General features: G+C 44.4%; 1 protein-coding gene across 1 annotated transcript in view; it reads left to right on the top strand.

The window, feature by feature from the left end:
- The window catches only part of ST8SIA2 (ST8 alpha-N-acetyl-neuraminide alpha-2,8-sialyltransferase 2), a 91,266-nt gene that overhangs the window by 70,801 nt on the left and 3,057 nt on the right, over window positions 1-17,408 (top strand). Inside the window, exons 5-7 of the mRNA XM_075576255.1 lie at window positions 193-321; window positions 2,051-2,308; window positions 3,933-4,226. Coding sequence (XP_075432370.1) covers window positions 193-321; window positions 2,051-2,308; window positions 3,933-4,226 — 681 coding nt within the window. The remainder of the gene's footprint in view (window positions 1-192; window positions 322-2,050; window positions 2,309-3,932; window positions 4,227-17,408) is intronic.

Raw genomic sequence — 17,408 nt, forward strand, 5'->3', positions numbered from 1 at the left:
GCCACATTAGAGTTCTTCACAGACTGAACAATTCTGCTAAAATATAACAGAACCCACAACTAATCCTCACGTATCGTTTTAATCTTTCATTCTGATTTTTCTCACTGCGTTCCTAGTTTTCGGATTTTGACACCGATCTCATCAAACTGCGCCCTGTCCCAGACTGATCGTATCTTTTATATATTTTTTTAGAGCTGAAGTATTAATAAATGACTCATCTGCTCCCGCGGCGGTTGACAGAAGTAATGAAAGTATTAAGTACAACATCAAACCAGCCCCGCCCAAATGGAGACACAATCAGACACTCTCCCTGAAGATCAGGTAATTTGCATTACGTGGGATTTAAGTAGATTGTGTCTATATTTCCAAGCGCTCCCCAGAAGAGAGCTGGTTATGTTTTCTGTAGAGGCTCACTGTGCAGTACGGCCACGCTATAAAAGGATATAAAACATTTCCTTTTTGGGTAAAACTAGGGTTACCATAATTCACCACTCCAAAAAGAGGACAGCAAGTCGGAAAAGCCATTGCGCACCCATTGCCCATCGCGCATACGGTCAGCTTTTGTTCGCGCATGCACGCGTGGCGAATGCCAATGGTGCATGCACGAACAAAAGCCGATCGCACGTGCGCGAGCGAAGAACACTGACTGCGCATGCGCGGCTAGAAATCCGGGACGTTTTTAGTTATTTAAAAATTCCTCCAGGACGGCGACTTTATATTAAACAGCCGGACATGTCGGGGAAAATATGGGCGTACGGTAACCGTAATAAACCGCACATGTATTGTAGATGTAAAAAGTCGCCATAAAGTCATAGGCAAAGAGGATATACAGCAGGCGTGTCGTTATCTGGAGCTCTGTAAAGTCCTGCACTTTTTTCACGGTTTTCTCTAAAATGTTGAGTTATTATTTCTAATATTTCTCACATTACTCACATTACTCACATTACTCACATTACTCACATTACTCAGGAATGCGTGAAAATAGATTTATGTGCAACATTTTCGTCAGATGACTTTTGCCATCATTTGGCAAAAATGGCGGCACATTGAGGGCATGTGACCCAATGCCACCCGCGTCTGTATTTTCAGTTGCAAGGCACGTGGAGCTTTTATTGCGTGGCAAATACTTAGCAAATTTCGCCTAATTCACAAAATCTTGTAAACAAGGTGCACATTTCTAGAACTGTGTCCAGTAGGGAGCCTAGAAATGTAGCATGTAGCACGTAGCACGTAGCACGTACCACGTAGCACGTAGCATGTAGCATTTCTGCCTGACTTAAAATCAGATGCCACTTTTACAGCCACCTTTCTTCTTTTCTCCTACAATATTGACGTGGCGCTGGACTGTGCCGCTGCAATCAGAGTAATCTCCCTATAAACATTAAACACACTAGTATCCACTTGGCACTACATACCTGCATATTATTATTATTATCTCTGGGTTTATCCTTCAGCCGCCACGTGTTTTTCCTCAAGAAAAACTGAATATTTCTAATTGCAATCAGGTGGCTGTTGACGTTTTTTGATTGCTCCACTGAGAAGTAACGTCCGTTCAGGAAACAAGAACATTTTATATCATTAATAATTTGGTGGAAATCAGAATGAAAGCAGAAACAAAACAGTCATCTAAAAAAAAAAATGTTTCTTAGTAATTATAGGGTCAACGAATTCATTAACTGCCGTGCGTTACAGGGCCACCTGGCATTGAAGTGGTTAAATCCAAATGTTATCACCCATCTAGACATATTCCTGAATAATGGACTTAAGTGGTCCCCAGGGCTTGCAATTTAAAACACATCAGTTAGCCAAGAGAGGCACCTGTTGTGACAGTGTCTAGGCGAAGCTTTCTGCTTGTAGTGGTACAATTCTGCACTTCATCAAGGGAAGCAGCACGCTTCTATCACAAGCTGCAGGAAGATGGGTAGATGAGATCAAAGGAGCTAGGAATACTAGGCCATCCGCGAGTATGCGAGTATGCGAGTATGCTTTATCTTTCCGCTGAACGTTTCTCTCGGATCAGGAGATAATCACTTCGTTTGTACCTTTCCAGAAAACAAATATTGCATTTCCTGGATGCGGAAAGGGACATTTCAGTTCTGAAGGGGAATCTGAAGCCGGGGGACATCATCCATTACGTGTTTGACCGAGACAGCACCATGAACATATCCAAGAACCTCTATGAACTCTTGCCGAGGGCGTCCCCTCTGAAAAACAAACACTTTAAGACGTGCGCCATCGTGGGTAACTCGGGAATCTTACTCAACAGCGGCTGTGGGAAAGAGATCGACGAGCATGACTTTGTTATCAGGTAACGCTACAATCTGTCACATGCATGGAATGTGGATCACGGTAGAAGGACCTAAAACAAGCAAAGACAATTACGTGCAAATAATAACAGTAAATCGGTGGTCAAGGTGCCAATACCGAAGCAATAAGTAAGAGTTACCACACTTTTGTCAATAATCCACTTTGTATAATACATTTAAAATATCAATCCATTATACAGAACCGTACATCGGAGTGTAATAAAGTGACTCACTCACGGTCATCCGGAGCTGGCGTTATATTCTAAGTGGGGTCTATCACTCCAAAGAGAGACCAAGAAAGAAATGGTGATGTTGTGTTTGCTAGAGAAATGTCAGCCATGTGTGGTCCCGATTAGCTCCTATTCTTGCATGGTCCTGCCCATATCCCTGGAATCGCGTGTGATCCCCTAATGCATGGCATGCTGATGGGGCTTGCTGATGCTCCTCAAATACTGTTCTACTATAAATAGTAGGGTCACACATCCTAGGATTTCATGGGGTTTCAGCTGTTTATTGGTCAGCTGGTTTGTGCCAGAGGTAGGGTTGTTTATTTCTATACTACTTGCTACCATAAATATATTCTATGTACCAGCACCTAACTATGACAGGATAGTATAGCTGCTCTATTCAGTGAACTGATGATTTATATAAGTCCCACTTGTGTCTGTATTAGCTCTGTGGAGCTTAGAGAAATCACTTAGTGAGATCACTAAGCTATAAAATAATTAGCAATGTCAGTTACAGTTCAGAAGAGTGGGACAAATATATAGACTTCCATAACCATGGAGCCGTAATCATGAAGTCCACATAATATTTGTGCATCAAAGTATGAAATGTTAATTAAGGAGTCATTTTGGCACAAGCCATTCTGGCACAAACATCCCTTTATTACTAGATTTTGGAAAGAGAATTGTTTTTGTAAAGAATGTTATTTATTGGAATCTTCCACTATTTTCTGGCATTGTTACTAGCGGTCTGTGATTCACAACTTGCAGGCAAATGGTATTAAATAAAAAGTGTAGCCGTGCCAAAGAGATATTGATAGTCATACGCGCGTTACACGTCCCCCTAAAGACCTTCCAGTCCGAAAGACGCCGACGCAGAGAAGGACATTCTTGGTTTGAGATCTTATTTAGTTACCTCTTGAAGCAATGGCTTTTCGTTAAAGATAGTCCCAGCTGTGCTCGTGCTGGGCCAATGAACCTGTTCTCCGTCACCACCTGTCGCTGCTGTCTTTGTGTCTCCTAGTTCACCAGGTGCAGGTAGCAGAGTGCAAGGTTAGAGGGTATGTGGAGTCGCATCACTGCCCTGCTGCAGAAAATTCCCATGCTGCGGAATGAGTTATCCCGAGGTTGGAAGATACTTCTCAACTTAAACCTGTATCAGCAACATTGCCTTTTGCTCTCAATAATTAACCCCTGCTTAACCCTTTCACTGCATGACAAGCCACAAAGAGACTAATCAGCCACACAGAGCATATAACTTCTACATAATCAGCACCAGATTTGTCAGAGAAAATCACACATCATTAATAAATCTTATGCTGTTATTGGCACTAGTTCTTGCTGCAGTTTTTATTATATATATATATATATCATGCTCAACCAAACCGATGCTTTATTGTAGGTGTAATTTGGCGCCCGTTGAAGAGTATGCCCGAGACGTTGGCATGAAGACTCACCTGGTGACTATGAACCCTTCGGTGGTACAACGCGCCTTTGAGGACCTGGTCAATGACACGTGGAAGGATAAATTCCTGCAGCGCCTGAAGAGCCTGAACGAAAGCATTCTGTGGATCCCGGCGTTTATGGCCAAGGGGGGAGAGGAGCGAGTGGAGTGGGTCAATGACCTCATCATCAAGCATCACATCAACGTACACACCGCTTACCCGTCCCTACGCCTTCTCCATGCCGTGCGAGGGTAAGAATGCCCCCCACAATTACAGGCAGAACGAGGGTGACGGGAAAAGGGACGTTTGTAGCTTAAATATATGTACTTATTACTTATAAAGATGTCTGGCTGCAAAACTGGAGCAAAACAGCTTTATATTTATCAAAGAAATGCACCGGTTGAATATTGATCATTGATTATTCTGGTGCTGTTTTTTTCGCTCGTGCCTGTCTCGTTTTACACCCAGAGTTTTACACTTTATTTGTTAGAAAACCAGATCACGTTTGGAAGGGTTCGCTGCTTTTTCTTCTTATAACGTATAGCCCAAAAAAGGGGATATCCAGAGCATTGTCCCCAAAAGAATTGGGCTTTGTCAGCCTGCAGGTCCCTCACCCGGGTGTAACCTCATATAATGGAAGTAACACGAGGCCGGCACGTCATTGAGAGATTGCTTGGGGGGGGGGGGGGGGTTCTGAATGACCAGATGCTTAGATCTTCTTGGGTCCCCATGAAAAGATTTTAGGTGTTCTTGCAAACAATGTAACTGCCTGAAAGGTTAGAGAATCAGCACAAATAGATTTGTTTTGCCAGTATTTTACAAACGTTAATTCTTCAATAGCTTGCGTAGTTTGTCTGTATACCAATATTTCGTTTTGCTAATACATACAGGTAATAAAACCTGATTATGGAACGCGGGTGAGTTTCAGACCCATTTTCGCCTCTTGTGAGGCTGTAAGGAATAGTATTTGAAGTATGAAGCATGTCCCTGTTGGAGGGGAAAGAATGATGGAAATGTAGCAGAGGAAATATACGTGACCTGTAGGCTGCAAATAAGAATTTTGGCACACGATGCTTATTCTGAATAGAAGTCACAAATAGATTTAAATATGTCGCTTGCAAAATAATTCATGCGAGTCTTCTGAAAAGAAAAGGCTTTTACTGTGAACACCATAGGTCGGCAATTGTGTGATTTGTGCCCTTTTTATGGGTAAATTGATGGAATGTACAATATACTTCAACAGGGGTCCAGGCGAGTTAGGAGACACTGTAGTTGAGTCTTAGCAGTGTTTAGAGTTGTACTCATAAAGCAATTTACTTTAATAGCCATGAAAAAGTCTGAGATCTTTCTCCCGGTAACTGAGTTGCTTTGATCTGTGCAGTTATTCTACTGCAATAAGCTCCTTAAACAAGCATGCAACTACTAATCCTGGTACTGTACTGTATGTTTCAGTACCCCCTGTAAATAATGGTATTTACAGTGGCCTCGCATCAGGAGAGCTTTATTACTGTATGTAGAAGTATTTAGGGCCGTCTTTTGGTCTTTTCTTGGCCCTGGCACAAGTTTAATTTGGGGCCCCAATCCTGGCAGACAAGATTCAAAGGTAAGTCTCCCCATTCTTCCCCCCGGGAAGTTCTTCAAATAAACATTTCTCAAAGGATAACAGGACATTGATAAAGAATACAACTTTTGTGCATAAATTACAAGGTTTTTATTTTTCCTGGATTTTTTTTTTTAAATTGCCCCCCTCAAAAAAAAAAGGCAACAAAGTTTAATAAAAATCAAACAACATTGATTACACTAAAATTAAAATAAAAAAGGCTGTTTTCTAGCTTTCTGAAAAGAAAAATACTTAATTATGTCAGAAAATTCTATTTCTTCCAAAACCTCCAATACAAAGCTCGTGAGAGACACTGAGGCGTATTCTAGTAGCAGCGCTATTGTACGTGTCAAATAACGCGATTATCAAGGCGATAAGTAGCCGTTGAAAATTGTGATCTCACCGTATTCCACAAGATTTCCCGCTTCGAAAATCGCGTCTATTGATATCACACATTCCCGGCGAACAAACATGACATATAAATCGTGTGATGTTAACTTAGTATTATTTTTAAACAGAAACAACACAAGATACACGGGGAGATAACTTAATGACAGCAACATTGAATAAACTGGCACTTTACAAAAATGAGCCCTGTTATTCTATTGTGAAATGTTTCATATGTTGAAAACCCCTGATTAAGTGGCGAAACGTAATGCGTAGGGTCAGAGGTCAAGGCGATCTTGGAGAGGAGTGTGTGCAGTGTTTCGAGCGTGGACATCTTTCCAGCTAATCAGCAAACAGCAGCTTTCCCTCGGCGAGCACACCAAGTGTTTGAGAATTACAACGGAGTGCGCCGGTGCTATTGGGAAGTTCTGCAGACACCCCACCCCCCCATCTCCCCCCAGAGGACTGAGGAGAGAGAAGGAGCCGTTTTTCCACAGTTGGACTCACATGCTTGAAACAAACCGCTGGGTTTCTGCAAGCCAGTCCAGGTGCATATGATTGGATCATCCTATAAGGACTAGATGCCACCTAGTTACTTGTGCATTTGGACATTTGCTTGGACTGTATCTTTAAGGCACCGGTTTGTATCAGTTTTCTGCATTGTTTTCTCTGATTTGGTTCGGTTAGTGTTTCCGGGCAGCCTTGGCTCATTTACATGAGTTTACTTTGCACTCTGAAATATTAGAGTACATTTCACAGTGTTGTTTTATTGTTTATTATTAAGCGTACGCGCTTTTTCCAGCACCTTTCTTTTTGTTGTATTGCAGATTGCATTCATTACTTCGGGAAATCATTTCTTGTATGACTTGAATGTGGTCCATTGTGTTATATCCACTGCAAAGTCCCGCTTCAGTTCCAGCGTTTGTTGCAGCCAATTAGTGAATTTCTTCATTAAAAATCTTGTAAGTATTTGGGAGTAGACTGATTGGTCTGTTGTTCTTGAGGTCTTCTTTGTCTTTCTTGTGGATGATGGTAACTATATAACAATGCCATTGCTCCTTTGTTCTGGAATTTTCCTGTTCTTACAGCTGCATGTAAAGAGTATTGTAAGGATTGTCTCTACTTCGTCACCAGCTTCTTTCAAGACTCCATCTTCCCCGGGAGCCTTCCCATTCTTCATTCATTTGATTGCTTTTGCTACTTCTCGAAGGACGCTTTGGTACATCATGGTGGTTTCTTCTCGCGCCCTCTCTCTGCTGGATTATACCCGGTGTAAATAGGTGTTCTCGTACAATTTTATGTACAAGTCCTCAACTGTTATAATAAATGCACTTGTTTCCCAATCATAAGTCACTGCTTGGTCTTCTTTCGGTTTCTCTACCTTCGATACTCTTCGCCACATCACAGTTGCATTTTCTTACATCTTTAGTTATAGGGCTGCAGATTGTCTTCCATAGATCTGCATATTAAATTCTTATTCTTGTGTCCTGGAATTGCTTCATTTCTTGTCGCCTCCTGAGTAACTGCTTTGTCTCATCAGATGTTTTCTTGTCCTATTTTTTGCTACTGATTCCTCCAGTTTTTTCTGCACTTTCAACTAAAATCGTAATAAAATCTTCCTAATTCTTTCTGAACGTGTCCCCTTGCATTTTGAGCAGGCTGATGCAATTTTTGAGTTCTAAATGCTCTGCTGTTTTTCTTGAGGTTATAGATTTTGGTTGTTTTTGTCTTTCTAATTAGTTTTCCTATTTCCATCCTTGCATTCAGATGTAATTTGCAGATCGCTCCTTAAGGACCGTGCAGTCTTCAATCACGTGTATCTTGTTAGTTAGGATATGGTCAGTTTCATTCTTGATTCCATTTGGCCCATTTTGAACTTGGATTCTTCTTGAAGAATGAATTCATGATGTAGAAGTTTTCACACTCGGCGAATTCTACCAATCTGTCCCCACGTTCATTCCTGTTACCATAACCGTACTCACCAACTGATGCTTCGTCTTCCTGCTGGGCACCAACCTTTGTATTGAAATCTCCCATAACCATTTTAAAGGTAGAAAAAGTCTGCAACTTAAGGCTGAGTCCCCAGTCTTCACTGTGGCACGCGCGCCCGGCGGGGGGGGGGGGGGGGGGCGACGCGTGCACAGCGCTACACCGCGATAGGCTGTCTGAGGGGAGAGGGAAGGTTTGCGACGGACGGGGGCGTGGCTGTGGGTTTGCGGGGGCATGGCCATGACGTCCCGCGGCTGGTTCACCCTTATTGGCTGAGGCGGGGGCGTGGCCACGCCTCCGTCGCAGATGTTAATTTCAAACTCCCCTGCCTGCCTGAAAACCTGTCGCTCACCGCTGGGGAAAGGTGCGCGACAAGGTAGGGACTGGGACCGGCCGGACTTGGGGGGGCGGGGCTTGATAGCACAGCGCATGCCGAGGCGTGCGCTGTAGAAGTGACTGGGGCCGCCCCCTAACTGTCTGTGTGACTTGATGCTGGAGCAGGCACTTGGATTATTTGAAGCCTGTATCTCTGGCTGCCCTTTCCGATGTGCTGTTGTTTCTCCATCTGTTGTTAATGATGAAGTCTACTGAAGTGATTCTTCCATTTTCTGGACCTCTGTAATATAATAGGTGTCCGCTTTTAAGCTCAATGAGGCCTTCATCTTCCCTTCTTACTTCAGCAAGGCCAACAATATTCCATTTCCTCTTCAAGTTCCAGGTGGCTCAATTAGTGGCTCAGTCAAAGACTGCACCACCTGTGCTGATGCAGGGACTGATTGAGCTACCTGTGCTGAAGCAGGGATATCCTTAAAACCTGACCTATTGGGGGGGGGGGGGTCTTGCGGACTGCAGTCAAGCCCCCCTGTTCTAAATGACACTTGTAATATAATTTAAATGAACACAACCCCACGAAAACATATCACTGTAACTGGCTTCCTGAGAAAGATCCAGGCACCTTACTGAAAGTCAGAAAACCCTACACTTTAACACATCGCAGACACCTACATGGGAATGAAGCCAGTGTAAGATCATACATTTCACCCGAAAGTTAGTTTCAGAAGCATGTTATTGTTTGATTGCATTTATAACAGAGCCAGTAGATTTGAGTGAGTTTGTCACCATTAATTAGCCATGGTTTTTGACAGTTTCTAATTTGCAGTTGGTTTCTCCGATATAACCCAGTTTACTAATCACAAACCCTAAAATCATATTCAGCCCAGTTGCCGATTGGGAAATAAACTGCTGCCCTGGTTATCTGGCATTCTGCGACTCCGGCGACTTTACTGAATATGTTTGCTAAGTGCTTGTCTAGTCTTCTAGAGCACAGACTACACATGATACAACCTCTTAGCGACTGAAAAGAAATCCATTGCTTATCTTGCCACCAGTAATCTGAAGACATCGTTTGTGGAGCTTTAGCACGGGTTTGTCTGCAGCTTTCCTGCCACTAGGGTTATTCCTTTTTGTGCCATTGCATTATTTTCCGCTGTAATTGAATTAAATGTATTCTGGAGCAGCTGCTTGCATTTCCGCCGTCACTCCATGCTGCCACAGCCAATTATTTACTTAACTCATCTGTGGAACACACGCCGAGGTTTCCTTCGGATAGGAGATGCCCCCCGGCTGAATGATTTCTCTACTAACAGCAGTGACGAGCTTATCTACCTGTGCACCTGCTCACAGAGGCTCTCAGTGTAGCCAGGATTTGGACTTTACCTGGAATGAAACAGAACAGTCCTTGGCATTTCATTCTGTATGTGAGAGATGCATTGAGCCATTCCTTGCCTTCCACTGATCTAGCTATACCAACCTACTCTCATGAAAAACAAAAGGGAGACGTGTTCTGCAGAACAGGTGAAGGTGTTCGGAGCATCGAGGGATCTGCTCAAACTAATTACCGGCTTTGCATGTTTTTCAAATATGTTTTTTTTTTAATTCTCCACTGCTGAGTAATTCTGGAAACATAGGGGTTAATCCAGGGGTGGACAAGTCCAGTCATCAATGGCCACCAACAGGTCAGGTTTTCAGCATATCCCTGCTTCAGTCCAGGTGGTGCAGTAGTTGACTGAGCCACTGTTTGAGACACCTGGGCTGAAGCAGGGATATCCTTAAATCCTGACCTGTTGGTTGGGGCCCTTGAGGACTGGAGTTGCCCGCCCCTGGGTTAATCTCTCAAATCCTGCTTTGTTGTCACTGAAGGAGTTAAACGTCACAGGCGTAGGTGTGTCTTCCATAAAGTTATTCTGTCCTTCTGCGTCACCCCAAATAATACCCGGTGCAGAACCGGATTTAGGGGGACGTTCCATGGACAGGTTTTCAGTTGCAAGTTCTTAGCCCATTTATTGTGGGGGCAAGATGATCAAAAACAACGCTACAAGGCTCTATGTCAGATCATTAATCATTTAACATCAAATAAACGCCACAACAGCTAACCTGGAGGCGTTCTGCGCTTCTGCCTAAATCCGTTGTGAACCCGAACGCAGGCACCTGATAATCTAACACTGGCGGTGGCTTTTTTCTGCATGTTTTCACAAATCAGCAGCACATACTATGTGAGTGTAATAGTCAGAGACCTGAAGATGTGGGAATTAGACTTGCTAGCTAATCCCAGCGGCAGGATTGGGAATCTTGGATCAGCAAAAACATCAATATTTCAATAGACAGAAAACATCACGAGTAAAAATGTCTGCAGTGTATCCACAACATGAGAGGCAGGAAATGTTGGAGGACTTCTGTTTATACTCATGTTTTATCGGCTTGCAAAATGAGAAAAGAAACAGCCCTCCCTGAGCAACGATTCAAATCAGTATGAATATGAGATACAAATCTGCACTCGTAATCTGGGTTCCAGGCTGCGGCCTGCGTTGCTCCTGTTCTGTTCTTATGGGTCCGTTTGTATGGGTCTTTTCTGCAGACTTTGTCTCCCCATACTCTGCCCCCATGCTATTTTTGTTCTTTTGTTTAATACATTTTGATATTTGTTTCTATGTGTTTTCTGTATATTTTTGCCGGAACCTTTTTCTATTTTTCCATGTTTTATAGGCTGCTACATGTGATGTAAAGTAGCTGTTCGTTCTGTCACATACAGTAATGTTTTCCTTATTATGAATGGATTCAGGCTGAGATATTCTCACCATGTTTTGTGGGCTACAAACGCAGTGTAAAATGCACAAAAAACTGTGTGTTTGATCTCAACAGCTGTACAAAACTGCAAAAACAGAACCATATTTATCAAAGAAAATACCCAGTTCTTCCGCCAAGAAACTTTAGTAAATAACCCCTTAGGGGCCTTATTCTATATAAACCAAAGTGGTCGTATTCGCCCAAAAATCCCTATTGAATTCATTAAATATCTTCGGGCCTCTTCAGTGTATATACTTCAGTATATATATATGACCCCTATTCTGTAGCCACAGGGTATACGCTGGGTATAAGTGTGGCCAGATAGCTTAACTCGTTCCTGTTACAAGCACAAGAAGTTCTCTGTCTTTTCTTCACTTTATTGGGGAAAGCAGAGACACACAAAGGCACTTGTAGATGATGGTGTAGTGAGAGAGAGCTTCTCTATAGTGAGGGTGCTTGATAGTAGGGAAAGGTAAAAAACGGTGATACTTGCCAGGAGGTGAATAGCAGGAGATGTACTTGCTCAGCAGCTAGATTAGAAAGGAAGTGTAAAGGAATCTGGGAAACAGGAATAGTCTCAGGAACAGACTAACTGTGAACAGAGACAAGGGGGGATGGAATAGCCCACTCTCAGTTTAAGAGAATAGGAGGTTACTGAGGCAACCAACACTGACTAGGGCTGTGTAAGAGCATATGTATCAATAATGTTGCCTCTCACGTGAAGCTAGCTGCTGGGACAGGGGAAATTACAGGCAGCTGAACTAGGAAAACGTAAATCTTATGAGCTGCAAAATGACACAGGAAATTAGACAATCCTGTTCCAGAACAACCACCTTCGTCTCTTTGGGATCGGTGCTACTATTCCAGGACCCTCTTAACAAGAACTGGTAGCTACATGGGGTCACAGATAAAGACTATCAGAACCTCTCCCCGTGTTCCCAGGAATATGCCTGTGAATTAAGGAGTAAGAGGAACCTTAGTGGGGTCCAGCCGTGGCAGACACACATGTCCTAAGACAGTGGTCACTGAGCAGTAAAAGCAGTGCAGCTCTGGCCTGTATCCCGTGTGTATACAAAATATTAGCATACAAGCTTACAGAATAACCGGCTTTTATACACAAAAGCACGGTCAATGTTTTCTCAGCTCATAATGGGCTTTATTGTCCATCTTGCTGAACTATAACCGGTGCAGAAGCCGCTACAAGAAATAAATCGTACGTAATTTGCAAGCACCTTGTGCCCTAATGAAGATATCAAAGGTTTCTGCATATATGCACTCACATCCTCATTTTAATATGCAAAGCTAATTTGCTTAGTGCTAGTCTCCCTCACGGATAACAGGTACACTCTGTGTCTCTATGGTGACAGGGTAGACATACTAGCGGAAAGAGGATAGGTTTGTATGAGATCTCTGGCTGGGATTAAACCCCTGTGGAGCAATGCGAGGGACCCAGGGATTCGAGGTGGGTTTCTATTTTCTGTATTTTCTCTTTAAAAGCAGCAATCCCCCCAGAAGCCTATGAGTTGAAACTTATTTAATGTTAATATCTTGCCCCTCTGAACAAAAACGATTTCCTTAATCACCTGCTTCAAAAGATGGCGCTGGGCTCTTGGGAGAACCTCATTTTAATCTCCCAGACACTTAATATTTAAACCGCTTATACCTCCTGGACAGAGCGTTAGAAAACCGTTTTGGAAAGGGCATGAAGAGATCTCCTAAAATAAGTAAAAACATGCTGCTCTGCTCGGGCGCTGCTCAGCTCGGGCGCTGCTCTGCTCGGGCGCTGCTCAGCTCGGGCGCTGCTTTAATGCATGTACTTATTGGAACAACGCTGAGCCTCGCCATAATAAGGGGGGGGGGGTAACCCAGGTAAAGACCGGACAGGGGGAGAGGTAACCCAGGTAAGGACCGGACAGGGGGGGGGGGGTAACCCAGGTAAAGACCGGACAGGGGGAGAGGTAACCCAGGTAAGGACCGGACAGGGGGAGAGATAACCCAGGTAAAGACCGGACAGGGGGGGGGTAACCCAGGTAAAGACCGGACAGGGGGGGGTAACCCAGGTAAAGACCAGACAGGGGGGAGGGGGGTAACCCAGGTAAAGACCGGACAGGGGGGGGTAACCCAGGTAAAGACCGGGCAGGGGGAGAGGTAACCCAGGTAAGGACCGGACAGGGGGAGAGGTAACCCAGGTAAGGACCGGACAGGGGGAGGAGGTAACCCAGGTAAAGACCGGACAGGGGGAGGGGGGGTAACCCAGGTAAATACCGGACAGGGGAAGAGGTAACCCAGGTAAGGACCGGACGGGGGGGGGTAACCCAGGTAAGGACCGGACAGGGGGGGGGTAACCCAGGTAAGGACCGGACAGAGGGACATGTAACCTAGGTAAAGACCGGACAGGGGGAGAGGTAACCCAGGTAAGGACCGGACAGGGAGAGAGGTAACCCAGGTAAGGACCGGACAGGGGGAGAGGTAACCCAGGTAAAGACCGGACAGGGGGACATGTAACCCAGGTAAAGACCGGACGGGGGGAGAGGTAACCCAGGTAAGGACTGGACAGGGGGAGAGGTAACCCAGGTAAGGACCGGACAGGGTGGGGGGGGGGGGTAACCCAGGTAAGGACCGGACAGGGGGAGAGGTAACCCAGGTAAAGACCGGACAGGGGGGGGGGGGTAACCCAGGTAAAGACCAGACAGGGGGGAGGGGGGTAACCCAGGTAAAGACCGGGCAGGGGGAGAGGTAACCCAGGTAAGGACCGGACAGGGGGAGAGGTAACCCAGGTAAGGACCGGACAGGGGGAGGAGGTAACCCAGGTAAAGACCGGACAGGGGGGGGGGGGGGGTAACCCAGGTAAATACCGGACAGGGGAAGAGGTAACCCAGGTAAATACCGGACAGGGGAAGAGGTAACCCAGGTAAGGACCGGACGGGGGGGGGGGGGGGGGGTAACCCAGGTAAGGACAGGGGGGGGGGGTAACCCAGGTAAGGACCGGACAGAGGGACATGTAACCTAGGTAAAGACCGGACAGGGGGAGAGGTAACCCAGGTAAGGACCGGACAGGGGGAGGAGGTAACCCAGGTAAAGACCGGACAGGGGGACATGTAACCCAGGTAAAGACCAGACAGGGGGGAGGGGGTAACCCAGGTAAGGACCGGACAGGGGGAGAGGTAACCCAGGTAAAGACCGGACAGGGGGGGGTAACCCAGGTAAAGACCGGACAGGGGGAGAGGTAACCCAGGTAAGGACCGGACAGGGGGAGGAGGTAACCCAGGTAAAGACCGGACAGGGGGACATGTAACCCAGGTAAAGACCGGACAGGGGGAGAGGTAACCCAGGTAAAGACCGGACAGGGGGGGGTAACCCAGGTAAAGACCGGACAGGGGGAGAGGTAACCCAGGTAAAGACCGGACAGGGGGGGGTAACCCAGGTAAAGACCGGACAGGGGGAGAGGTAACCCAGGTAAGGACCGGACAGGGGGAGAGGTAACCCAGGTAAGGACCGGACAGGGGGAGAGGTAACCCAGGTAAAGACCGGACAGGGGCCAGAGCTAATTGAAGTTATATTCTCTTTCATAAGAAAAAGGACAGAATGTGGTTACAAAGTATCATTTTATTGTATATTATTTTCTTTTACTGTTTCTGGGGGAAATACTGCTTTACACATTGTGCCTAGTGAAGCCTAAATTGTTGTTCAAAAATGCTCTATTCCAAATGGATGAAGATGCTACATTTATAGATTGAGCAAAAGGGAGTCAAGCTCACCAAAAATAGGAAAAAATCAACAGATAGCGAACAATGTCATTTAAGGACTATAGAAAGTCATCGTTGCATCCAATGAATAGCTGCCAGTGCCTCCTGATGAAGGTGCATTGGAAACAAAACGTTGGATGCAACCTTCACTTTCTATAGTCATTAAATGACATTGTTTGCTATCTGTTGATTTTGTTTCACTCCCTTTTGCTCATGCTTGTTACTCCTTGACCGGATCATTTGTTGTAGCCCCCATTTTATCATTCTCTATTATTTTAGACCCCCTGCAGGGGCATCCCAAGTCGCTTGACCTGATTTCCCCTCTTTTCTACAGTACATTAATAGATGTTTTAAGACACTCCGGTTCCTGCTTGAGGATCCTGAAGAAGAGTAAAGAAGGGTCCGTGGTCGTCCTGGAAGCTTATTCCATTTTCTGCTAACTCCCTTTATCTGTACTTTAGCAAGAGCACAGTGTTAGAATAACTAGCTCAGGTTTGGCTTTATACTCCTCATAAAATAAAAGAGAGAATGTGTGAAAAGCTCAAGGTCAAGTCAAGGGTCTTCAAACAGTTCTGCCATGTACCAGGATCCCAGCTGTTTAAGTCTAGACTCCTTCTCATCTTATATTCCTGCGTTCCCTTTTCCTGGCATTTATGACACTATTTTGTTCTCCACTTAGTCAGTCTTCACACTGTAGGAAGCATGAGAGAATAGAAAAGCTTTCACCCCACACTGGGGTTCACAATGACATTACCCAGTAAGAAGCACAGACAAAGGATTTCGTCTCCCACAGGCAGAGAATGCATGAGGAGTTACTTTATTTCGGAGACATTTAGAAATCATGAAAGACAAGTCCCGATAAGGTGCAGTCACACAGGCACACCTGTATTAACCGCATATAATTCAGCAGTGCCAGCGAATAGAGTCTGGGGAGCTTATATCTATATCCATTCCACAAAAATACTCTGTGCTTGTGTTTACTTTCATTGCACATGAATTCAGCTGAAACACTTAAATCGTCTGTAAGTAAATACATACTGGGATATTGCTTCTGAAAAACAGGCAATAATGTTACAGGGCTGTACTTGTAACAAGCAAGTAGTGGGTACAGGAAATACAATCTTAACCTTAACTATTCAAGAGAGTTTAATAAATTAAATGTTTTACATTTTATTTATGCTTCCGGCTGTAATGATGACATCACAAACGCTTAATTTACAGAAACGCGCTTGATATTTACCTGAGTAACCTACTTGTTTCAACACAAAACCAGCGCTTCAAAGCTAAATGTATCCTGCAAAAGTCCGCTTGTGGTGCCCCGGTATATACGATGCTTGTCCTAAGGATCTCACTTTTGTTCCCTCCGAATATTCCCATTCTGTGGTCGGACGCCGCGTGTTTAACACGTGTTTAACACGTGTGTTACTGTAAATCCTGATTATGTTTATAACAACATCTGTCTTTTTGTATTGTATCCCAACAAAATATCAAACACTCACGCAGCGCCGCAGAGAAAAATGACTGTACTTGCTAAAGATTTACTTGCACACGAATAAAAGTCTTACAAATAACATACAAATAACATACAAATATAGGTGGCCAACCTTCGTGGCAGAAAACGTGGTAACAGAGCGGAAACCTCACGCTGCAAAAGCCACTAAGGACTCCCTAACCCAGGGTTCCTAATCTTCTTAAACAGGGCACCCAAAAGCATTTGTTTTGTCTTTGCACACAACCCCCGCACCCCCTTCTGATGTCCGAGGTTTGGGGGTTGGGTTCCCCCCCAAAAGATCAAGTTTCAATGAATACGGATCCCACATAGTGGAATATACTCATTGAGTTGTTGACGTTGAAACGTGGCGCCTCGTTTCTATCTCTCACTCTATCAGACCCCTCAATACTTGCTCCTTTTTTAATGTCACTTTTAGTATCACCCAGTGTGTGTGTCCCTCTGAGCCTGTGTGTAATTCTTGGTATTGTATGTCTTTATTTATATAGCGCCATTAATGTACATAGCGCGTCACAGCAGTAATACACGTGACAATCATATAAATAACCAATACAAATAACGGGTCATGGGAATCAGTGCTCCAGACATAAATGTAACATTTAGGAAGAGTTGTCCCTGTTCCGAGGAGCTTACAATCTAATTGGTAGCCCTCCCATGTTGGGAAGCGGCTGTATCAGGTTTGCACCTTTAACTACTTTGTAATTTGGGTAGAATCTTGGTAAAATCGCCATTCAGTATTACCAACGCACTTACTTTTTAAAGGGTTATATATTTTTGTTTATTATATTAATGTTGGCTGCACCTAAAATTGGGACCGCGTCTCTCTGTATTTTTCCTGGTAAAAGATTTTTCTACAATAAAGGAGGACCACGATACTTAGACTTATTTCTGTTCATCAGCACAGTTATACTAAATACATAATACAGATTGAAAAAATCTGGACCTAAATTTCATTTTGGATTTAATAATCTGACTTCAATGGTCAAGGCTTAAAAGCCACAAACGGCAGTGACCGCCGGTCTGAATTCCATTTCGTGGTGATTCTGGGACCAGCATTCTGGTTCCAGAGCCACCGATT

Source organism: Ascaphus truei, chromosome 18 (assembly GCF_040206685.1).
Source record: "Ascaphus truei isolate aAscTru1 chromosome 18, aAscTru1.hap1, whole genome shotgun sequence".
Lineage (NCBI taxonomy): Eukaryota > Metazoa > Chordata > Amphibia > Anura > Ascaphidae > Ascaphus > Ascaphus truei.